The sequence below is a fragment of the Botryllus schlosseri genome, chromosome 8 (genome assembly GCF_051294905.1).
Source record: "Botryllus schlosseri isolate E-star chromosome 8, Bs_hap1, whole genome shotgun sequence".
NCBI classification, from domain to species: domain Eukaryota; kingdom Metazoa; phylum Chordata; class Ascidiacea; order Stolidobranchia; family Styelidae; genus Botryllus; species Botryllus schlosseri.
The window spans coordinates 16409450-16436037 of record NC_137243.1 but is presented as its reverse complement, the minus strand read 5'-3'; the positions used below and the strand labels follow the sequence as shown (position 1 = coordinate 16436037).

At 39.4% G+C, this 26588-nt stretch overlaps 1 protein-coding gene across 1 annotated transcript; it reads right to left on the bottom strand.

Moving 5' to 3' along the window:
• Positions 1-6515: 6515 nt before the first annotated feature.
• Positions 6516-22913, bottom strand: LOC145444387 (uncharacterized). The gene is made up of 14 exons (XM_080322353.1): positions 20526-22913; positions 16350-16547; positions 16207-16293; positions 14874-14976; positions 14688-14812; positions 13542-13630; positions 12602-13147; positions 12493-12545; positions 11591-11758; positions 9871-9988; positions 9397-9506; positions 9150-9337; positions 8093-8194; positions 6516-7779 (listed from the first exon to the last, which is right to left on the bottom strand). Exons 1-14 carry the CDS (start codon positions 20706-20708, stop codon positions 6748-6750), a joined length of 3102 nt encoding a protein of 1033 aa, XP_080178479.1. The 5' UTR covers positions 20709-22913; the 3' UTR covers positions 6516-6747.
• Positions 22914-26588: the final 3675 nt, after the last annotated feature.

The window sequence follows — 26588 nt, the reverse complement described above, 5'->3', positions numbered from 1 at the left end:
CATGTATTTATTGATTAATATATTTTCCAACGGCTATTTCGCAGCAGACTTATAGACAGTAAGCCGTATGTGTTGCGTCACAATCTCCAGTTTCAAGGCCAAAATGTACTACGTTGTTCCGAGACCGAAGTTCCGAGGCTGCTGTCCTTAGTTCTTCAAAGACCATTCAGATTGATGTTCTGGATTCAATATGACAGGCCCAATCTATGAGATATCAATTGCGTATGTGTCCGAAGTCGTTGACCTTTGCAGTTAGGCTTACGCAATCTCTCGAGTTCTAGTCATTAGAATTAGTCTGGTCAAGTCAAGTGCGAACATGAATCGTATTGAATCTTTGCTCCGTACGTAGGCTAGTTTACGCAGTTGCCTTTAGAGCGAAAATTAAAGGTCTAGATCAGGGGTCTCCAACACGCGGCCCGCGAGGTCCTATTTTGCGGCCCGCGACCTGATTTGAAAAAAATTCAGAAAAACGCTTAGTAAATCATGTTGAAACGCTAAAATTGATTTCAGTTGAAACATAATGTTGTTGTTTTTCAAAGTGAGCCATTCTATGTGCCCACTATCACTATTACTCACTAGTTGATACGGCTTCGGCATGGTAATATCATTCCATGGATGAAGAATTTGCTGGCACGAATGGGCATATTGCCTTGACGTGCAATGGCCCACTACTGCCAAGACCGAGACGCCTGCAAAACGACTTCGGGCGCTCCAAAAGACCATGCTTTACGAGGAGATAGTTGTCTAGCAAGTAGGCCTACCGTGTATAGCTAACCCCAATATTGATTCTTCAATCCATGGGTGGCCAATCTGCAGCAGTAGAAGGAAAATTATGCGGCTGTCGACACTTGTAATAACAACCCTAAGTTTTCACAGATACCCCCTGCATCAGCTGTATCTGGGAATCTGATCACATTGGCCGAGAAAGGATAAATATTTTATAGTAATATGTGAAACTATAATAATATTTATTGACGAAATTCACTCATGAACATGAAAAATTTTTCGCGCTTCGCGCGACTACAGATTGTTTCTCTGTGGCTCTTTACAACATAACTACTAACGATTTGGTGCGCATAGTAAGCCGATATGTGCATATAGATTAGTTCGGAGTGTACCGGCAATGGACATGACATGATAACGTGGGTATTTGGCCCCAGCTAGTTTATCACGACTAACCACCGGTATGCGGCCGCAGGCTACATGAGTACGCGAAATGCGGCCGTGAATTACAAAAATGTTGGCCACCCCTGTTTTAGCGGCTAAAGAGTGTTGTCATTGTCAGGTATCGTGTACAGCTCATAGTCCAAAATATAATGACATTGATGATCATGATACTTTTTGTTGTATTTGTGTTTGTTCAATAAAATATTAGTTCTTTTGTGGTGACTATAACCGTCGCCTATGTTAGAAAGCACAGCGTTGTAATAACGTAGAGTTATCAGACGTGGTTGTTGAACTGCGTTGCCTACTTTTATATCGATATTGATGTCATGCGGCCCGCGGCCTCCAGGAATTTGGAAAAGTGGCCCGCGACCTATTTTGAGTTGGCGACCCCTGGTCTAGATATTGTCCAGTCCATTGATCCAATCGTACGCCGGGTACCTCCGCTTTGGTTGCCTATCACCTGTTCGTAACTCGTAACCACCAGCTCAGTGGTCGTAACACACCAGGATCGTGTACGAAACACTTTCGGACGGCCTATCGATTTGCGTAATCTCTAACTCTACCATGAAATCATAACGCATGCTACTAAGGATGACCTGATAATTGATTCGTGGCATAGGGACGATTCTTAGTTCACGTACATTATGTAAAATAATCCTTTGATTAAAAAAAAATGAATAAAACATTTGTTACCACACTTCAAGTCACGGCTCACCGGCAAACCTCTCGCGGCACCTACGTTAAAATCACTGTTGTCGGGAAATTCATGTGACCATCATATTAAAGTTACTTTTTAACGTTGGAAAACGCCATTGTGACGTCATGTTGATAAAAGTCGCTCGCAGCCCTTGCCCCACCGCCCGATATTGTCACGAGCCGCCACTGGATATTTCCAATGGTATATCTCGAGTCGATGATCGCATGAAACAGCTAACCAAGATTCTCGGTTTGCATTCAAGTATTCGCATAATTTTATGTTCGCCAATGTCCATTTCACTGTGAAATTGTGGCCTTCAAACCATTTGCTTACAATCCCCTGTCAATTGCGATAGCTATTTCATTTTCGATGTCGGCTAACAGCTGATCATTCGATCAGCCTATTCCTCGATCTATTTTACTCAAAGTTCGGTGTTCGTCTGTTTGCATTGATTTTGACAGTGTACCATACCGGAATGGGTTATGAGATTGCGTATGCTACTTCTCGATGATTTCTTGTAACAGTATACTAAGTTACGGCTTTTATTCATGTATTTATATATTAATATATTTTCCAACGGCGATTTCGCAGCAGACTTATAGACAGTAAGCCGTATGTGTTGTGTCACAGTCTCCAGTTTCAAGGCCAAAATGTCCTACGTTGTTCCGAGACCGAAGTTCCGAGGCTGCTGTCCTTAGTTCTTCAAAGACCATTCAAATTGATGTTCTGGATTCAATATGACTATAGATAACTAACCTACGGGTTAGGGTAGGTTAGTTATCTATAATATGACAGGCCCAATCTATGAGATAACAATTGCGTATGTGTCCGAACTCGTTGACCTTTCCAGTTAGGCTTACGCAATCTCTCGAGTTCTAGTCATTGGAATTAGTCAGGTCAAGTCAAGTGCGAACATGAATCGTATTGAATCTTTATTCCGTACGTAGTTTACGCAGTTGCCTTTAGAGCGAAAATGAGAGGTCTAGAAGTTGTCCAGTCTATTGATCCAATCGTACGCCGGGTGCCTCCGCTTTGGTTGCTTATTATCACCTGGTCGTAACCAGAGATGGCCACAGTCCGGTTCAGGAGCAGGATTTCAATGTTTTTTTTACCTGGCCGGACTGGATCCGGATTTCGAATTTGGGGTGACGGTCGGATTTTAGGGTCTATCGATTTGCGTAATCTATAACTCTACCATGAAATCAAAACGCATGCTACTAAGGATGACCTGATACTTGATTCGTTGCATAGGGACGATTCTTAGTTCACGTACATTTTGTAAAATAATCCTTTGATTAAAAATAAATGAATAAAACATTTGTTACCACACTTCAAGTCACGGCTCACCGGCAAACCTCTCGCGGCACCTACGTTAAAATCACTGTTGTCGGGAAATTCATGTGACCATCATAAAGTTACTTTTTTACGTTGGAAAACGCCATTGTGACGTCATGTTGATAAAAGTCGCTCGCAGCCCTTGCCCCACCACCCGATATTGTCACGAGCCGCCACTGCCATGAGGTGTCCTGCTAATCTGGAAAATCCGGCTTTTTGGAACGTTACACCTGTTTAAGCAGATCACCTTTGAAGCTTTTATGGACAAACGACATGATATATATTTTCCGCTTTCTAGAAGTGGTGTTTGTATTTCACTTTTAATTCCGAATATGATACTCGGAGTATCATACTTTGTTGAGTTCTAATTAATTTCAATTCTGTTGTCTGCAGAACATACATGTTGAAGCATATAAAGCAAGTGTAGTAATGCCTCTATTTTCCGAAAATAAAGCTACACTAAATATAAATTTTACGATCCACAATATTTGTTATTAAAATCGCGCAAAGTGTTGAAACCGTATCTTACACAACTCCTCCGTATTGCTCTTCGCCTAAACTTGGGCCCTTAAAATACGAGGAAGGGGGCCATGCCATGATATTCTCAAAAACGGGTTCTTCTAGTAAACAAAGCGTCGTATCGCATTTTCATATCAATACTATAATTTGCATCCCATGATGCGAAAGAATGCTTATTCTGTCGAAAATTGATGCCTCTTGGGATGCATCAATACGAATCAAGCTCTCTGCACCTTCCGCATAGCTCAATTTGCAGCTTTTGATAGTGCATGCAAACGAATCAAAATTATTTTCAAAACTATAGGCTATACGTAGAAATGCTAAACTACGTAAGTAATAGCATAGCGTCAGCTTATAGTTAACAGCCAAAAGAGAGAAACGAATTGGTAAGATGCAATACATTACCCATTTACAAATTGATGTGATATAATTCGAGCATGCCCCAATGGTTGAGGACTGTATAAACTATCTTCGAATTCAATTTCAATAAAATCAGAAGTTTTGTTCAGGTAATAACAGAGAACAGTAATAGCATTTTGCTATTAAATTACTTTACTACGCTAATTTACGACAGCGTAAGCTATAAGCTTCGATCACTTCGTTAGCGGTCAATTTATTTGTGAGGGGACAATGGAGGCTCAGTAAAACGCACGAACACTGGATTATTGGTCGCTCTCCCGGGTTACACCAGCGTTTCGCGAACAATCCGATAGCAAGATACAGTGATTTTTATCGACATCGATTGCTTGATGACTTGAAATTGACTCGTGAATTTTGCTTCGATTCACGAGTCAATCCACATTTCTGATACGCCGAGTCAAGTTAAGTCATTTTAGCAAAGTGACTCGAGTCAAGTCAAGTCAAGTCATTTTAGCAAAGTGACTCGAGTCAAGTCAAGTCATACGAAAAAAGTGACTCGAGTCATCCCAACACTGGATTGTTATCTAGGAATGTCCACAATAGGGACTGGCAACATACGGCCCGCAACGAGATTTTGTCCGGCCCGCGAAAAGTTTCCCGTCTTACATGATCATGTGGCCCGCGGCCCCAATCTGCCGAGATTCCGCACTAGTTGCCTAAACATCAAATTTTAGTGACTGGAGGTTAATATATATGTCTGCGCACTGCGCGAGAGTGGAGCTTACGGGTAAGTTCTTCGAAGCGAGAAGACTTGCATTATCGGCATTTACGATGTAGGCCTAGGCCTACTCTGAACCCTAATGAATTGATATCTTGGTGAATTTTGGGTAAGGGGCTTATCAAACGCTTTGGAATCTTCATTGAGGATTGCACTGCGAGTTAGTTGATCAGAGAGAAGCAGACATGGCGGCGCCTGTATGTCAATGCTGTTCTCAAACCCACATTGTATTTTCATTATTGGCGAGAAATGGCTTTGAAGTGACATTGCTATCGATAAAATACATTCAATATAATAATTCAAGGAATGAGGTAGTTGGAGTAGCCAACATTACCAATTACTGCGTCACATGATAGACTATGCTCGGAGACGTCGTGTCTAGACTCAATAGAATATCGGATCAACATTACTGTTGTCATTATTACACCACAAAATCATGTCATTCCAAGTGCTCGTAAAACCGTTGCACAAGCGTGTACTGTATTTGATCCCACACAGCGTTCAATAGTTCACGTTCACACATAACAAAAGCGATCGTATTCCGTGAACAGCGAACAACGTATACGCTTCTTGAAGCTTGCATAGATCACGATAAAATGTATAAAACACCAAAGTATGGACGTATGGAAATGTCGATCCATACCATGGATTAAAATCGTCCATTCCATACCATACTTGCATTGTTCCATATTCCATACCAAAATATCGATCCATACCATGCCCTGCATTTAAGTGGGAACGATATTTGAAGACTTTCTTTTCGGAGCTCATGTCAAACTAGACAAAAGTCATTTAAAATTATTGATACGGTCAGTAATGTTATATGGGCGTTTTTCAAGAGAATTGATATTTATTCGATATACATTCCCTTCTAAACGACCGAAGATTATCTGTAGGACACCGTAAGTCAGAGCTCATCATTTAGGATATTATCACTAACTCCAATATACAATTCCATAATGTATTCATAATGAAATATCCCGAACATTTTCGGCTGACACTCGTCAGCAACTAGTAGTGATTTGGAAAGAACATTGTATATCCACAATACTGTCACCAAATATGACGTCAGCGGCATGAAATTTCGAATAACCGAGTCGAAAAGATCGATGAAGGCCTACTATGCACGACCTCTCCCAGACGTTTGCCAATGGCGAGCTTTCCTTCGAGCGTGATGCGCGTGTTCCAATAGAACTTAAGATATGCTGTTTTATGCGGTCCTGTAAACGTTGTCGTTCTTAACACTGCACTTGTATCCATAGACTATACATTACTTTGTTGAGAGCGCGTTGCAGGACCAGTTGGATTGCCGTAACAATCACGTTGGTCGTCAACGTGTTGTAACGAAATTTCATGCAGGTGACGTTATATTTGGTGATACGATTGTTGATATACAAGTTCTTTTCAATTCTCTACTAGTTGCTAACGATTACCCCCAACTAGTGTAAGCCGAAAGTATTTCGGTTTATTTCAATATGAATATATTACGCAATCCTTTTTCTTTGCAGTTACAAATGAAAGCTATTGCCTGTCGAGTCCTATACAGGACAGTATGAAACTAGTAAATGTGAATTAGGCGAAATGCGACTATTTGACTCTATTGTACAAAACGTCAGTTAAGGTTTCCTGACAGCACACAACGAACCAATACAATGCGAGTTTTCAGTAAATAACGCTGTATTACAGTTACTATCGAAGAAGACGAATCCTTGTTACCGAAGACAAACGAGAGAAGACCATTTATTTCCACATTCATAAGAAACGCACAAGAAATGAGCAGACCTATCATCCTGACAGAGCAAATCGTATGAAGCAGACAACTTCAATCCCAGATCTTAATTCCACCGGGCTTGTACCAAGCCAAAAACCGAACAGAAGTTACACGACCCTGTCAGGATTGATTTTCCAGTAAATTTTGAAACGCTCCAAACTCGGTCGGTTTGCTGAGCGTTGGCCTGACTTGAAAGCCTGGAGGAGGCTGCGAGTTATTAAAGCCGGCACTGTTCGACGGGAATAAATTCGACATATTAGGCCATGACGGCATGTTATTATTGGTGCGCTGCTGTGGAAACCCCTGACTGTGTGACGAGGCAGGCTGGGGACTTGTGGGCGAGTCATGATCCATCATAGACTGTAGTGACTTCATCCAATGTGGTTGTTCATCACTACCATTATTATTCTGGTTACCCATGCCAGGCCCGGCAAATGAGTTTTCAAATAGTCTATTGCGCCGCATTGTCGGGTTAAAACCTTGCCCTTGAATAATCGCCGGGTCTGGTGGATAAGATGGTGACGCGACTTCGGGTTCAGAACGAACTCCTGGAAATAACGAATGCATGCCGGCAGGTCCAGGTATTCTATTAGACGACATCCCTTGATTTGAGAATGCAGAATCCAAGCCACCCCAGGCATGTCGAATCTGAGAATGCCTATTGTTGAATCCCGTGGGTGACATGACATGCTGTTTGTTCATAAAAGGATTATTCTGTATCGGCAAGCTTCCAATACCTGGTGGCTGAGATATAGGTTGCTTATGAGGTGCTCCGCCCATTGGCATTCCTAAATTGGAGAGACCTAGGGAAAGGTCCAAGTTTTGTGAAGCAGAGCGTTGGGCGTGGTTTTGATGAGTAAAATTGATATTCACGCTCGGCAGCAAAGCTCGAAATTCATTCTGAATCTCTTGAATGTTACCATCGCCTTTCAATAATTGTGGATCTTTGGAAGGCGGGAGGTGCATGCCGGCATTGCCAAACTGCCTTTTCTGTTGGTTCTGTCCCAACGATGCATGCATATCCGGCACCAGTCTCTGTTGAGGTAAAAAGCGGCTTTGTTCCGACGAAAATGGCATTCGTTGCTGAGGATAGATCTGCGCAGGATTTGTGAAGAGATTAGAGAAGCCGTTGACCAAGTCGGATAATCCTGCCTGGAAATGAAGAAAATTAGATTCGTTAGAAGGATCACATGCATAACAAGATGGAGATTTGTCTATATTCAAATGGGCCTGATAACTGAATGTTACTTCGATTAAAAATCATGTATAACCAATTGTTGAAAACCTATATTGATTTTTTCAGATCCGTAAATATGAGGGCAAAACTTTGTGTCGAGCTTGATAAGGGGGCGATAAGTCGAAAAAGGTTATGAACTACCGACTTAGATCAAATCGTCACTCTTTTTCATCCACGAGCAAATACATAGCAACAAAATTACAAAACCGTAGAATGATATCTTGGTACCTGAGACGACTTTGGCAGATTCCGGTCTTGAGCAAAGGACGGTCGAGAAGTCTGAGCCAACAGATTTTGAAAAGCCATTGATGACTGTGGCACAGTATTACCCTGAAGTTACGAAAATAGATGGAATCAACCGCAAAAATAGATAGGTGGGAGTAGGAGTGCTGAGTGGATTCAAATTAATTAGCGACTCGCGACTCCATATCTGGTTGCTCCAAATCATAGGCCTGCCCTGGATGTAGCCCAATGGTTCTAAGCGTTTTGGGGAGGCAAAGGAACCTAAAAGCTTCATACATGGATTGAATTAACCTCTCCACAGTTATAAAAATTAGATGTAAATTGCGATCTAGTCCGAGCACTGGTCTACACAAATTTTACAGCAGATTGTATTTGGGTCTTTTTTATCGCTGAATCCGAATCTAGCATTATTTTGTTTCTATCACCTCACATTTTTCAGATAAAATATATGTTAATTATAATAAAATATTTATCAAATCGTCTTTAAATGTAGAGTTTGTTTTCGTCAGAACTCAGACAAACTTCTTTTGATAGCGGTGTAATTTATCTTTTCAAGTTCCACCAGCAATCAATGTGGCAAACCCCAAGGATGGACTGAACCCAGAGTAAGAAGCATTGCTCTATTCAATTTGTGGAATGAGATGAGAAATGGTAAAGACATCATGTTTTTAAAGGTGTGATCGGGCACAAAACATTTTTCAGATTTTTGATGAGAAATGTAAGGGAGTTAACCATACATTCCCCATTCTAATTCCAGTGTACACATGCAACCGTGTATATATCAAAACACTGGTAAATCAGGTTGAAGCGAATCTCCTGCAATACGATTGAAGCATTCCTTGAGAACATTAATGATTGAATCAAATTCGGTGATAAGTAGGCGCATGAGTTATTGATACCAGTAATTGTCTCAGCAACCGAACAATGCAGCGCTTCAAAAAACTGCAAAACAATGTCGAGCAGCAATTTGTATAATGTAAAAGTCACTGATCCATTGAAAGTCATACAACGAAGAAACGAGAAAATTGTACAATAATCTCACCAGGTTAGTGTCGGAAGTTGTTTTGGTATGTTTTTCCTCTTTCATTAAATCGGCAAAACCTTTACTACACTCCAGCCAAGGATCGAATCCCAACTCATCATCGACAGATGATACGCCCGTCTCGTTCGCAGATGACTTGAATCCAAACGCCGCCTCCCAGTCATGACTGCTTTGAATAGGCATCGAATCTAAAAAAGAAGAACAGAAATCAGACACCCGTCAGTGACACCAAAAACCCAATTCTTACCACATAAACGAGAATTCGGCGCCGGCCAATTACCAGAGTGCATTGTAACGACGGAAGACAATCCAGGTGGTGCAGGCATGACACGGGACACGGGTTGCGTGTTTGTCATTCTGAAGAATAACCGGACCATCAAAAAGGATAAAACTTTCAAAAATAGGATTTGAAAACATATTCAAATTCACAACTCTGTTCGCACTGATAGGGGAGCAGGCTACGATGAGCCTGGTCCATTACTTACTGAAAGCATAGGCCTAATTAATACTACGGCACGATCACATGTTACTTAGTGCACATTCAGGTCAACATATTCCAAAAATATGGGAACATGTCTGATGATAATTACATCTAGCAATAACAATCACATATGGTATTGCAGTTGAAAAAGTTACATAGTTCATGGCATGGTTTATAAATACAAAATTCAAATCGGCACGAATTACAACGCATAATATGTTCGAGAAATAGCAGACTCACATGCTGTCTTGTGAACAGATATCTTGCAATATATTGGGTGCTGTAGGATTCATTCCAAATGGAGAGAACCCGAGACCATTTGAAACAACATTTGCGGCGGATGTACCTTCAGTGTATTCTGAAACACAAAATATTTAATGGTACATGAAATATGCATTTAGCTAACATTGAATAGAAAAACTCGTCAAAGAACTAAATTTAGCACAATAATAACTGACAAACAGACAGAAATAGTAGATCCAGGTGTTGGAGTGATAAATTTATACTCTTCTTATTAATATTTTTTGCGGACAGGACAATATTAATGAATTATGTGTAGTATTGCAGGTATCACGCACAAATTGAAGCTATCTAAACATACAAAACAATGTCAACAGAGGTGGTTAGTAACAAAGGTCTGCAATTTGTTCAAAATACCATACTTCAGTGGGTTTTGTCCATTAGGCTATTATCACTTATCCAAGTAGTTACTTTTCAGAAAACTTCCACTAACACTGTTTGAAGTGAAACTATTTACTTTGACGATCCAGATTTTGCCAAGTTTAATGTACTGTCAGCGATCGGAAGATTTTATTCACTTTCATGTGGAATCTGGGTGATGTAGACATAGTGTAATGGCAAAATATCATAATTTGAAAATTGCACAATTTACGTCAACATGAGTCACACTGCGCGTACGGTATTGCAGAGTGCAGACCACTTTCTACTTGTATCAAGAAACATCCAACATTGCTTCTACTTGTACTGAGCACCACCAATGACTACTTTGACTTCTCCCTACAAAGAGCCATTCAACTCCAAAACTTTAACAACCATATTGCACCCTATCGACCATATCATGGATGGATAATTGGATATGGATGAGGACTAAACTACAATATATACCAAAAACCAAACTACTATATTTCATCAAATAGATTCATACCATAAAGACAAACAAATTAAATTAGTATTTATTCCTACCTTACAACGGCTATGACAAGAAATGTAGTATGTTTACGCAATGACTCCAACGCAGTCTAATTCCAGCATAAAACCACATGACATTTTTATATTAGCTTTTTACCTTTCCTCATCACATCACTACATGATGCGATTTACCAATATTATGACAAACCCAACACAAGGTATACATTCCACGATTAAAAGTAACCCGTGTCTGCATCATATTACAGTTGAAGAAGTTGCTTTCCTTAGCCGAATCATTTTACACCCAGCATCAGTATTGAACAGGCATGGGAAACATGCAGCCCGTCGAAGGGGGAATATTTGAGCACAAAAGGCAAGTTTAACCCATTTTCAACAAAAGACGGAATTTTTGAAAGAAAACACGAAAATCCACGTCGATTGAGTACAAAAGTGGATATGAACCCAGAACCATTATGGTAGGCGTACTAGGATCTCATTTGGCTTCATATTTAAAGGCAATTTGACCGATTCATTTGCATATGAATAGAATTATAGTTATTGCACAATAGATCTCTAGTGATCCAATCAAAATAGGCAGGCTCCGAAGAGTAATCTTGCTGCTTATCAAGGAAAGCACTGAAAAACAAAGCTGCAGATTTCTCATATATTTCACTGGACATGCCCAGTTCACATCAGAGCGTCTCAATCTTGACACCCAAACTTCGTTCAACATGCCTGCCATGCCTTCTAGAGTCCTAGGATACTATTCTACTATTCCAAATTGTGACGGAAGAACCATAATTGTCCTTACCTTTATGCATCATCATAAATTTTGGCTTGGCAAGACTTGAGCTACTGGTATCAACAGAATTGGTATTTGACGCGGCGCTGCTTTCGTGAACAAATCCATCTTGAACGTAAGACTTTTGTCCAATCGAAGAACTACAATCGCTCAAAGGAGTTCTGCGATCCAAATCTTCTGCAAAGCAAATGTCGGTTCAGCAATAGCACTATTTTATATCTTTCTTCGATATCTTGAAACATCGTAAAGTTTATCCAGTGCTTGGGCACCGTGTACTATATATCCCTTTGATATGGTGCTACAAGATTAAAAAGGTTGAGAACCACTGAGATTTATAATCCATGAAGAAGCGTTAATTTGAAATGGAGTGTGGCTCACAAAATGGGTTCCTGATTTACCTTGGTCATGGGTAGCGGGGTCAAGAGAAGGGCCAAAATAACACAATAATATGTATAGTTTGACTTGGCACATACAAACATTTCAACTTGAAATTTTTTCGCACCATTTGCGAATCTAATTCTAAATATTCCCATTCAATAGTAGTAAGTAAAGTAATCACCATTGCCAATTTCTAATAAATTTGTTGGCGATGCAACCACGGTCAAATTCGCTAAATTCGGACAATGGAAAACCGCATTATTCGGCCAAAATGTATGGGAACAGAACTGAAGTAAAAATCGCCCCACGTGTCAACTAAAATCTGTTAATCAATTAATGCATACATTGTGGATGACATTGTGACAGATTTCCCTTTCCAATGTTTGATTATATTATTTCTAAAACAGAACTACTCCAAGTCAAGCTACTCAGCACTAGTCAATAGAGCATTCAGAATTGTGTTTCTCCCCACACCCGATAACAAACCAAGTCACGATCATTATTTGTATAAGCAAAAAACATCTGCTACTGACCTGAAGAAGCTGGAATATCAATAGGTAGTGCAGATGTTCGCATCAGGGACAGTCTGAAGACAAATCAACTGAATTCACAGAATTTACAATTTACTTCACTCCGACATACCTGTCTTCTGAAAGTTTTGTGTCCTGTTGAGAAGGTTCAGCCGAAAACGCATTGGGTGATGAAGAAGAAGATGGAGTCGAAGGCAAAGGCGGCAAAGATTCCACAGACGCACTTAGCGCACTCGAGGCTACCGCTTTATCATTCGCGGACTCTGGCGTTATCTTTTTTGAATCAGAGCTATGTTGTTTTTTATGTCTTGGAGCTTGACTCTGTGCTGCTGTTGTAGATTGCTTCTTCCCAGTCGTAGTTCGCCGAGAGGAAGATTTGCTCCCATTGGCTTCCTTTGCACCACCACCCTCTTTTTCACCAGATGAAATATTTGGTCCTTTAGCGATATTTTTATTATGAGCATTGTCTTCTTGAGTGTCAGGAGTTTCTAGCAGTGTGCCAGTATTCAGACACTTATGATCAGAGCTACTGGACATCTCGCCCGCTGGTTTTGTATTTTTCTTCACGGCCTGCGCCACCGAAAGGCCAGAAGTGATGGTGCTGGAGGGAGGGCTGCTGCCCTCTGACCCGCCCCCGTTCTCTCCTGTACCGTCTTGCCTGAAGACATAAATTCTTCATCAGCAAATACCTCGGCCAAGACCAATGAATATTGAAGCATATCAGACCATTGGGCAATTGTCATCGAGATACCAGCTTGTTAACCATATTTCTTATAATCCCCAAGCTTTATAATAACATAACGCAACGATTTGTACCTGAATACCCCCTGTATACCAATATGTTGACCGCATGAAGCAGTAATTCCGTTATTGCCCAGCTAATAGCGACAGCTAACAATTATTATTCAGAGGGTACAGACATTCTGAAACCAGCAACCCATACACACCAATTGCAGGAGCCAAGCAGAGTGTATTTACCATTTAATTAATGCATAACACCGAACAAGAGTCATGTTTATAAATGTATTAAATCACAAAGCACGATACTGCACCTCATTGCTTTGGCCCGGATTTCCTGTTGAATTTCCTTTTGTATCATTTGCTGGATTAGCTTCTGTTCGTATTCCTGATGCTTTGCCATCTGGGAAAAATTTATTGAATAAATATCATCATGAATTCGGAATTTGTATTGTCATGAACAAGGGTGTGCCAATCACAGAGGCGTCGAAACAGTCATTGTTGGTTTTAAAGTAGAGGTAGAAGTAATTTCATAAATTTCCATGCAATTACATGTAAAAGTAGCAATATTCAAAACCATGTTGAATAGAAGTATCATACGAGAGGCCTGAAGAAGTAGGCATACTCAAATAAGCAGTTTAGGATGAGGAGTTGTAGCCTTCAGTCTGTCCATAGCAGTTAAATGTTTTCAAAATGGCAATGTATCACCGCAACGAACACAAAATGACCAATGGTGATGAAAATAGCTGCCACACTCGAAGATAGAAGCTGCTGTCGTCATATAAGGTCTGCATTTGACAAGTTTTCATGGCAATTGCACTCTTGAATGTGATGCGAATCTATCTATATACCAATTGAACTACAGTTCCAGTCTGCTAGAACCACTCCATTACTTCAAAAAAGTAGAAGTACTTTGTTACTGAACCCCTCGCGAACTTATCTCGGATATTGTACTGTCAAGGGCGCACTCGCTCAGTCAACCTTCAACCACTCTGATTCACAACGCGAAACGATTGAACATGCCATCGAATGATATAGGTTGAGAGACATCCATATATAGATAGCCAATTCAGCCATACTCAGATTTCTAGGGGAACATTCTTTTCAAATCCAATTCCCTCCACACAATAATATAGGTTATGTTTATGTTAAGACTGTCAAACAGCTTATCTTTCAAAATGACCTTACCATACCCTGCTGTTCAAACTTTATGCGTTTGTGTGCTATGGCGTGCCTATGTAAAATAATTTCATACTGGCAGCACTTCAAGGCTTATTTAAAGCATTGAACGAGAGTAGTATTTCAGCTTCACCACAAGCGGGGTTGCCACAGCAGATCATAGTTCAGACTCTTATATAGACGCTTATGAGAGCGCATCCAACGGGAATCGAACCCGTATTATTCTGTATGCAAGATGAGGGGTGCAACCGCCAAAGATAGCAATCCACGAATTTACTGACCTGCATGTCTTCCTTCGTGAAACTCGCGTCTTCGTCACCAATTTCATGAAGGTACATGCAGTCGTGCTTTTGACATACTTGATTCTTCAAATAGTTACTGCAATACTTTGTAGTACCCAAAGAAGCTGAAAATAATTGTATGATTTGTACCAGATAGAAATATATCTTTTGAATGATTTCATATACCTTTCAAAGTTTTCCCGTCGATATAAACGTTATTAACCGACTGGATGGCTCGGAGGGATTCTTCCATCTTGGAGTAAGTGACATAAGCACTGCAACTTGGACTCTGCAAAAAATTGCCAGCACTCAAATCAATTAACGGTTCAGTGGCGACATTCTGATCTAGTTACAACAAGACAACTAGTACAAGTCACCAATTGACAGTGCATATAGCAACCCACAATGTTGTGAAGACAACTCATTGAACTAGAATTCTGATTGCATTGGGAATCAAAGTTTCGAAGGTGCAGGTAACAAGTCAAGTCTGGAGTCACGAAATTCGAGACCATCCGATACATTATGATGGTGAATTGGACGCATATTGACATATCAATGGTGGCAAAAAATACGATCCAAAATCTCGACTTATTACGGTACTACAAATGCTACACGAATTTCCTGAAAAACTGTTGTAATTTGAGAGAAGTGTTTGTAAGTGAGTGATCACTAGGACGGACGATGTAGTAAAACCAGGAGCATACAGAACTGGAGCAGCAGCTGGTATCACTATCAGCAAGCTCGAATTAGACGCAACAAAACTTGTCATTAGGTACGTTTGTCGGTATAAGCATATAACTCCGACTTGGACCAGATATTTCAAGTTGCATAATTAGACTATTTAAGGAGTAATGCCTGTAAGTTAATTCCAATATAGTTTTCCCCCGGGAAGTAAATACCGGTAGTGCAAAACCAGACAAGCGTGGTGTACAAACATTTGCCATTACAGCTCGAGAATGAATTCTAATTTGCTATGAACTGAATATGATTCTCGTTGTATTTTTTCTAATGCGGAACTCAATTTACAAGTTTTTGCAAAATCCACAAACTCTAGTACAATTTAGTAAAAGCGGAAAATAATCCAGTTGCCCAAACTATGCGATGATCATAACAGAGTCTCAGAAGCGAACATGATCGTAAAATCTAGATAGTAGTTCTCAAACTGGGGGGGCGTGAAGCATCTGAAGGGGGGCGCGAAGCTGCGGTCTCTTGAATTTTTTTTCGCGCTTTACGTCCAATTCATAGTTATTGCTTCGTGTATACTCCGAATTTCATATTTGAGAATTCTCTCATCAACAGTCATGGTGTTCCATGCCATCAAAGTATCTGTTGGGATTGCCGGCATTCTGGTTGTATTTTGTGATATGACGATAAGGCTGGTGCAAAATTTTTCACTATCATAAAAGGGGGCATGTCCAAAAAAGTTTGAGAACCACTGGTTTAGACTACCAGACTAAGCACAGTCGATGATTACAAATTGTCAACTGCTACGCATCTCTATCCATACTCATTACGGTACCTGAGATCCAGCATATGATGTATTGGAGTTCAAAACAACTTTTAATATCTTCCCATACTTCCCAAAGTATTCGGGACGCTTCAATATCTGCAAAGAAACAGGTAGACGAACCAAGCACACGGTAAAGCCAACAAGTGAAGTACCTCAATGTCAGCCAGTCTCTGAGAGAGACCAACCACAAAAACTAAATTCTTTTGAAGAACACGAACGTTAGCAAGATGCTTCCTGCTGTCAGTGATCTTTTGTTTACGTGCAACTTCTTTTTGTTTTTTGTCTTGTCGAATTTTTTGTAATTCTTGATCTGTCAATGGCTTGAACTCGGCTGGATTTTCTGGATATGGCTAAAATTCATAACGGTGCAAATTAGTATACAATTCATTAGGGTAAGCTGTAACATTAGTAAATTGGTGGGATGAGCATCTGAATCAGAGAAATTATGATAATAATTCACTTAAATATGGGGACACTTTCAAATGCCAACATGCAAGTAATTGACAGCCTACCAACCTAACAATTGAGTTGATAAAATAAATTTATGTTAGACCTTTAGGACTGGGAAGACGAGCCACTAAATTTGGATTCCAGTGACCAACTTGTAGTTTCAACTTTTTACTGAAAAAAATATCACTATTATCCCAAGTTGACTACAGCTATGCCGTAGTACAAATTACATAGGAATACTACGCGTGAATACACTGTTATCAAAGTTTAATTGTGCATGCATGTTTAAGCATTTGATGAGAAACTCGCTGTGCTTGTAGCGGACCTTGAACAGGCTAAGTTGAAATATTTTCTCAACTGTTGGAGCAATTTACCAGCTGACCAATTCAACACATGATCACAGGCAAAACGATGATGCGATTAAGCATCTTCAGCTGACGAAGAGGCCGCAGATGTGCTGCCAGAAAGATCTGTCTGGTTTTGAGACTTGAATGTTACTATGGCGGCAGTTCATTCTTTCCCCTATACCAGGGGTCGGGAAACTTATGGCTCACGAGCCATATATGGCTCTTTTGAAGATATAATATGGCTCTTTGATAAATTCCTACTTTGCCACTCAATTCGCATCTTATTTATCAATATCGCTGAACTATTTTGTCATCATGCTTGTGGTAGCTGCGGCAAGTCTTTGTATGTCCTAGAAAATCACACCCAGGGGTTTTAGTGGCTTGGAAGTCCCTTTTTCAAAATCCTAAAATTTTATGTCAAAATATTGCTGGATGACAATTGATTATTATTTATATATTTACCAGTTTTCAACGCCAAATTGTCTACCTGATCATTGGCGAGAAATAGACTCCTTAGGAATTGACATTCCTAATCGCAAATTCAACTTAGAAATATAGTCGTCCAAAATCCCGACTTTTGGGCAGCTTGCTCGCAACCTAGCAACGTAGGGTTGTAGAGCATGAAAATATGACGCACGCAATAAGTCCCATGTTCTTAACTTTGATGTTATGCCTCAATGACGTCACGAAAACAGTCAACGCCGATGTATGGCTTTTTGGGAATTAAAATTCAAAATTTCGGGCGAATATGGCACCATAAAAAAGGGCCCGACCCCTGTCCTATACAATTCAATTTGAAAACTTTGTAATGCCAAGTTGCAATGGCTTGGTCTTTCCAATTTGGAAATTGAAATGATAGACTTTCAAGAAAATGAAATTGACAAGACAGCTATAAAAAGCTCCTCAAATTGAAATTGGAAATCATGTTTCAGAATATGAATAAAACCATCTACAAAAAATTAAAAAGCGAATTTGGTGTTAACAATATAATTATTTCGGAAGGTAAGAAATATAAAGAGGTGGCTTTGTTAACGCTGGTCGGTTCACAATATTCGTTCAAGTCTTCACGAGTATCCTTAAATCAAGTACCAAGTATTTCCCAGCTCAAATATGACGTCTTCACGTACGACACATGACCAGTCGAAGATTACCAGAAATTAAATAGAAGATGCACATCCAACATCAAGTTTGACACTGATGTTCACATTCATACAACCTCTGACCCACTTTGTTTTTCTCCCACTTACAGCTTCATTTATGAACCACCCTTTCCATAGGACAAAACTACTTGGGCTAGCAGATGCCATAGAGATACGAGCCTGCGGAATTAATTAATAGACTACAATGTCCAATTTGCCCTTACAACTTGGGGACTCCATTTATTATGTATAGAGTGTTCTGGACTTCAAAGCTGGATTGGAGAGCCAATTTTTTCATCTGATTATGATTCAAATTTCAACTGATAAGTATCATCAAGAACCTAGGTAGTAATTGTAGAAAATTACAGGAATTACACTGGTCAACAAAACAAAAAAAAAAGAAAAAAAAATTGGCAGAATATCGAAGAGCCGTTTTTGCCGTTTTCGAGGTTGCTGATTACGGATATCACATTAATTTTGCCAGATTGGCTCTTGATCAGAAGATATTTATACCCCTAAGAAATCCCAAAATTACTGTATTTACCCTTGAATATTTCACTTAGTAGGAAGAAAATCATAGTTTTTCTCAATTTTATACTGCGCATAAACAGATAATTGACTATGAGGAGCCCTCATGTCCTTCTCAGTCATTCTATTATTATTAAAATGACCTGGTGCGAAATATTTGTTTGTCAAAAAAACAGTTTGTCAAGCCTAAAAATTGTACTTTCACACAACAGAAATACACATTCTGCTGTATCAATTGGTCATTCTACCAAGATTAAAGAAGAGGAGTATAAAGCTATAAAATTTGTCTTTGAAAAGCTCAACTACAATACTCATATGTGTCTCATGCCTGTTAAATTGTAGATGGATAATTTTCCACATAGTCAACAAAGAGGGTATACCTAGTATCATCCCTATCAAACGAAAACCTTAAATCTGGTATCTTTAATAGATTTTAGATTTGAATACGGATGAAAGATTTCAATTTCATATTAAGAAGTTTCCTTCACTGCATGGAATTTATATTAAGATGTAGTAAATAAAACTTTATAGGTGATCACAAAGCACCCAACTACAAACAGTTGGTCTGAAAATTCATATCTGCATATGGAAAACTTGAAACAAACAGGTGCATAAAAATTCACTTCCTGTTCAGTCATCTTGATATATTTCCTGATGATCTTGTTGATTAGCAAGGCGAGAGGCTCCACGAATACATCAAAACACCAAAAGAAAAGATATTAGGGCAGATGAGATTAACAAGTTATGGCAAGACCATTGCTGGAACCTTTCGAGAAACTGCACTAAATTGCTTACAGGCAAAAATCATACAAAAAACAATTGTGGTTCAAAGTATATGAATAATATTATATTCCAAGTGATTATTTCAAATTTGCAATAGGTGGCCGACGTAAAACTGATTGAATTATTGCCATGTTATTTGAGTATCTAGGTAAATACTTATATATATCCATGAAATAAGTTTATTTATGTACATGATATACGGGAAAGTCTATAACTATGATAAATCTAATACACCTAAATAATTATAGTGCTGATGCTGTATTTTGATTTAAAAGAGTCTTTTGTGTGTAAAGATAACAAGTAGATCAAACTTCTAAACTTTATAGTACGACTGAGCTGATTTTCTATCTAGCCATTACAGCGAAAATGGGACATTTTGGTCAAAATAGCCCCATTGGTTAGCTCCAAAACAAGAGCCAATTAGAAAAAACTAAGGTCATATTCGGAATCAGCACCCTCAAAACCACTCTTCCTTTGTCTGCCTAAAAATATGTGTTGACCAGTGTTATTGCTGAGGCAAGATATATTGAAGGGATCATGAAAACTAGAGATTGAGTGAACTCAAAAAGGCCATGAAAGATTCTGAGGTGGGCATGGCCTGGGCAGTACAATGTTTTCAACTACAGTACTGGTGCATTTGAAATGCCCTCGGCAGGCACTCAACGCGACGTGGTTCTGTAGCAGCACAATTATAATTGAACAAGTGGCTCGAATCGGAAGAAGGGCAAGGATGGAGGCGTTATATTTTCGTCCACACTATGAAAGTGATGTTACGGTTGAAATGAGGGTATCGAGTCCGCACCATCATTTTTCTCCATATAATTCCGAAGTGACTATACCAGGGAAGCCATGCATACCAGTTTTAAAATCAAGTCTTTGGCCCGACTCGACAATACATCTATGCTATACACTAGTTTGATTAGGAATGTGGATTCAACTTATAAGCTCGGTTCGCCTGAAGTTGATATGCCAGAACAGTCCACGCCTAGTTGAATTGTTAGGATCGCAGCAAACAAGTGGACCCAAACGATATAGCTATCACGAACCCATAAGAAGGATTCATCATTGTTGATGGACTTACCTTTCTACAAGCCGGGCATAACCCATTACCGTCTGTTCGAATACGGTGCCAACAAAATCTGCAAATTTGATATCCACATTCACAAGGAAAGAAATTGATGTCGTCTACTTCCAATGTTTCCATGCAAAGTGGACAATCAACAATGTCATCTTGATCATGAATATTTTGAATTTGTATCGGCATTTTCTTGGCTTTGCTTGATGGTTGGAAATATACAACAAGTTGACGTACTTAATTCCGTAAAGTCCAATGAGATATCTGATAATGCAATGCAAGTCTGTATGAAAGATTTGATGACGATGATTATTAGTCCTTACCACGATATTGTTATAATGACATCATTACCATACAGCGGAACAACTACATTAACTTACACAGAACTTAAGTTATACAGAACAGCAACTTCTGATCCCCAAAAGAACAATATCAAATTCAACGATCATATTATCACTGCAGACAGATGGTGAAACAACATGCAATTTCTATTACTGAACTTCGGGCAAGACTAGCAATAAATGATAAGCAATGACTACAGTAACGCCGCAACATATAGCAGTGAGTAACACTCACTCATTCTTATTATAGGCCTAATTCAATATTCAGATTACACATTAAGACATATTGTATTTATTCAAATGTAGGCCACTCATATTGATTATATTGCCAAGTCCATTGGCTGACAGCGGTCAATTCGATACGCAAGCTGCCTAAAGTAAACTGCCGTTGAATACCAAACAATTCCAAATTTATACCACAAATGAATGAAATCAAAACGGACCGGACCATCCAGAAACTGTCACAGGAGCAAAAAATATAATTGGGCTACCAATTCACAGAACACCAACCAGAAACCTCAGTAAATACAGAAACTATGTACGTTCATTATCCACATACCCAGTCACATAGTGAGCTAATGATTGAAGCAGAAATTGGAACATTACCATTGTTTTTTCCTCCCTGATGACCTTTTCAATTGACAGAAAAGAACCATAATGTTACTATACCATTTTTAGGATCTTCAATTTATTCCATATCCATGAAGTACTTTTCACTTTTATGAGACAGTTTTGATTTCATCATTGTCTTTATTGCGTGATTAAAATTGTACCCAGTTATTAGCCTGTACGGGTTTTTCAAGTCTATTTTATGCTATGTTTCGTTACTTTGCTGGTTCTTCTCCACCATAGGTCCAGCAGTGAACACTAACAAAGCATAATTTGTATGTAACACATGGGGAGAAGTGGACCTATACCGAACCGAAGAAGCATCACTTTTATATATTGTGTATGACTGAGCAATGCACATGCCTTATATTTTGTATGTTTAGTTCTCTGGTTATTAGTGTTAAAAAGTCACCATAGCTCAGTGGTTGCACGGCGTACCTTTGGTCTCATAAACCAGTGGTCTCAAGATTGATTCAGGCCTGCTGTCTCTAAAGAACCAAACAGCTAACAAGCAAGATCAATCCCAAGCCTGCGTAAACGGGTGGTACTCTGGCAGCGGCTGGATTGGCATCCGGCATGTACTCCATTCAAATTATTATGGCGGTCACCGAGTACTGATTCAGAGTGGCAACCTCACACTCAGAAGAATCAAGAGGACTCTTTCTGGGAAGCTCGTGGAGGTGAGATAAAGAGCTTCCATAAACAATTGAATATGAGCCCGAATACTTTCTGTTGACACTCGTCAGAGTTAATCATCAGCAACTAAATTTAACTTATATATTATAGAAGTCAATTGAGGTGAACATTGTATATCAACATATAAGACATCATCGGCATTCGGCATCAAAATTTAAAATTGTCACCTCAAATATTTTAATTTTCATGCCGACGACGTCATATTTGGTCATGTTTTTTCAAATTCTCGACTAGTTTCTCTGACCATCCATTACCGTGACGAGTGTCAGTTACCAATATTCGAGTCTTTTTCAATATGGTTATATTACTCAATTGAAGGCTCTCGTTTCTAAGGTATATTCGAAGTCGTTTTGACTCCGTCACTCTGTCCTATCCTTTCATTGTATCGCAATCTCGTGGGGTTTTGAACTGATAAAATATTACTATAAAAGCTAACAAACTTACAACAATTAAGGTATTGCAATACAATTCATTCTCTGGATAGTCATTCATCGCTTATACTCGGAAAAATCCTCCACGAGTTCAAATTATAGAGCAGCAGACAAATTTTCAACAAACCCCACCATAATGATTTAATTCTCGCCCTAAATAAGGCGTCACATTCAATCAAAATATGCTGAAGCGTACGCATAATTTCAGACTATATGCGAATATGCCATGAAATGAACGTATGAGAACCCAGCATTACATCAGGTGACGGCTAAACGCTATAACTTCCGAGGCCCGTCGATCATCGAGAAGTACACAAACCAACAGTACACCGAGTACACGGCCTTCCACATCTTCCATCAGATGTGATTTAGTGTTCTGCGCATGCGCCTCCGATAAAAATTTAACCCGTCACGCCCTTCCTAAGAAGACACTGGAAATATAATTGGGTAGAGATACAAACGAGTTAAATAAGAGCCAATTGTTGAGTTTTAAGATCATGATTTGATGACCAGGTAACGATTTTCAAGGGACATAGATTAAAAAATATTTTCCAAGGAGAAAACTAATTTCAATTTAATTACTCAAAGAGTGAGAGTAGCCTATGGACTGTCAAATTATGCGCAGTGAATATTTGATACAAAAAGACACCTAACGGCAAAGTGTAATCATATCATTCTGCCACCAATGGCGCATGTAATCTGAGCATCGCAACTGAGGATGAGGACTGTTTCCAACCCATTCGGAGCAGTGATGAGCATTGAGCATCCATCGGATCACGGATAGGATACCTACGTTGCAATTCATTTAGTCCACGACGCAGAAAAATCCAGCTCATAGGCACCCTCGCATAGATCCTCGTGTGTAGAGCGTTGATGATATCTTCGGATTACAATCTGAGACGGAGATTGACAACATCCGCAAAATCTTACTTGATAACGCGCGCGGCTACCCTGAACACGTCATCAACCGATGCAGCGAAAGGAAACTAACACAATTCAACACAAAAAAGAGTCAACAGAGCCTACCGAACGAGCAACCCAATATGTTTTATGTAGATCTATAGGCTACATCTACAATGGATTGGTCTATTTCCACCCGCTTTGAAAAACAATTGATTTCTGCGAATATATGCCCTAACTCAGGGGCGGGCAACATACGGCCCGCCGAGAGTTTTTGCTTTAAAAGTGAAATTTTATTCTGAAAGTATTGACAAATTTCATGCGTCACAGAATGAATCCAAGTTTGCCAATCTGAGAAAGATGGACAATAAACTACTTGCTCTGTTCGGGTCCACATACATTTTCGACCATGAACCAGTGTTGGAATGACTCGAGTAGCCTTTTTCGTATGACTTGACTTGACTCAATTCACCTTGGAAAAAGGACTTGAATTGACTTGACTCGACGCTTAATCAGAAATGCGGATTGACTCGTGATCCGAAGTAAAATTTAGGAGTCAATTTCAAGTCATGAAGAAATCGATGTCGACTAAATCGCTGTATCTTGTATAAGTTCGGATTGCCAATCGATGAATCAATGATTCTACGTTTTACCGAACCTCCCTTGTTATATCACAAATGAATTGATCGTTAAGGCAGTGATCAGAGCTTATGCAATAGCTCACGTGGTCGTAAACTTGCTCACCTCAACCAACCCTCTTGTATATAATTTGAATCAAACGAATATCACTAATACGTTAATAATTGTAGCCTATATCATGGATATGGAGGTGGGTAGGGTAGGCCTATTGAACTATATCAGTTTTAAACTTTCTGAGGTTTCGTACGTTATCCTGTATTTTGGCTGATATTTAAAGAGTGAGGCTATACCGCTATACTTGCGCAGTTGAGCAGTTCTACGTATGCGTGAGCGATACAGCGCCTTTTGCGCGTATAATCAACTCTTTATGCGTTTCTCGATTCAGAATAAATGGGTACTTCATCAGTATTTAAAACAGTTAGCAAAATGTAATGACTTTGGATTATGTCTAGTACTTTGAAATTTCAACTTGACTTGACCAGCAGTGACTTGACTCGTGACTTGACTTGACTCGACTTGACTCGAGTCACTTCCGAAAATCAAGTGACTTGACTTGACCCGATGATTCACCTTTGGAAATAGAGTGACTTGACTTGACTCGAGATGACTTATGTGACTCGAAGGTAGTGCCTTGATCCCAAAACTGCCACGAACATTAACAACGAGGAGGGCTGCGTTCCAATATAACTGATGTTCGCGTGCGGTCTTTACTAAGGGTTTCTGCATACGACATGCAACCAGAGTTCAAATAACTAGTTGATGGTATTGAACGACCACAGATGTCTGATTGACTTCAATAGCTTTAAACCTAAAAATACAATTGATTCCTTGTATAGGTGGCAGACATGGGGTGATTACTTTATGAATGTAATCGATTGCGATTGCGATTACTTCTGAATGACTTGGTTACGATTACGATTACGATTACAGAAAAATCAGGAACTAGTCGATTACGATTATATTGGAAAAGTAATCACGATTACTCACGATTACATTTATTTTTCATTTTAGAAGTTATATCGGAAGACAATATATGGATTGCGCTGAAAAGGCCAAATGAGATAACAAACTTCCTTTAAAAAAAGATGCGCCATTTTCTTGATACGTCATAATGTACCGATTGCCCATTTTTATAGAGGTCGACTTATCGCATCCAACGATTTGTATTCTTGCCAGGTCCATAACCGCCGCCCCCCAAATTTCCCAATAGGGTGGGGAGCGATATCGAAGGGGACTCAAAAGTATTTCGTAAACCAACATAAATTATAGAGTCTTTTCGAGAGATTTAATTAACTTGAAAATTCTCTCTGTCATAGCTTGATTTTGAAATGCATACGTCTCCCCCTAAAAAAAGTCATGCATAATTTATAGTAGAATGCATTTGAAACAAATGGTTGTTTAAAGCACTTTGTTTAAAACATGTTTTAAAAGGTGTTTTAAAAACAAAGGCTTTAAAAGAAAATCTAAATTGTGTTTTTTATGTTGTAACATTATGCCATAATTGTGTAAACACTTTCCAAAAAACATGTTGTATGAGCCTACGGACAATTACCATCCGAATTGGCCGACGTACATCGATACGGGATGGATGGAACCCTCAAAATAGCCTAGTCTGTTCAACAGTTATAGTCCAGATATTTCGTCAAAGGAGCTATATTTACTCTACATTTTCAATTGTCAATCTCAATCCACTAGGACATGCGACTTCATGAAGTGTGCTACTAAAGAAAGACATTGGCCGAAACTTTGGGTACGTGTTCATTGTCAATAGCCGCGCTGGGTGGACGTGACTAATAGTCCGGTACTTCCAATCTGAGCCCATAATGCAAATGCCACCCGGGGCACCCACAGAGTATTAAAGACATGACAATTTGTGTGTGCGTCTCACCAAAGTTTTTGCGCCACTTCAATATCTTTTGATTATTTAATAGACCGGAGGACACGAATTAACAACATAAACTAAAGTAATTATAACAAGATACCGAACGTTATAATTATAAACTACATGCTCCCAGCTCTACAGGTAAATCTGACCATCGGGGCTGAGAGAGGATTAGAAATTAATAGTAATATAATGCAATTACCAATAATATTGACGAAATTCAATCTTCAACTTGAAAATACCTCAATATGGGGCCAAAGACCAACGTTTGGACTGGGGGACGAATTGCTGTTTAGGTCCAGATTCTAGCTACAACCCACGCTAACATGGTATAGAAGCCCATGGCCATGGCGGCAGGTCCCAATGATGAGTAAAGAATTGTGAAACAGCGATTGACGCCCGTTTCAAGTAGAGTCATATGAGAATATGATGAAGCTGGGGCCCGATGAAGCGAACATAAAATTCTGCCTTCAACTTCATACAGATATTGTACTGCAAGCTGCCGTTACGAGAAACGGCAAACACGGTTATGATAGGCTACATATCACCAGCTGTTGATTTTACTGCTTCG

Excerpts from the sequence above, each read along its gene's own strand:
- LOC145444387 (XM_080322353.1), bottom strand. The coding sequence starts at position 20,708 with ATGCCGATACAAATTCAAAATATTCATGATCAAGATGACATTGTTGAT. Across the intron at positions 16,294-16,349 it reads AGAGACTGGCTGACATTGAG|ATATTGAAGCGTCCCGAATA; the intron begins GTACTTCACTTG and ends GTTTCTTTGCAG. Across the intron at positions 9,338-9,396 it reads GCCGAATTCTCGTTTATGTG|ATTCGATGCCTATTCAAAGC; the intron begins GTAAGAATTGGG and ends CTTCTTTTTTAG.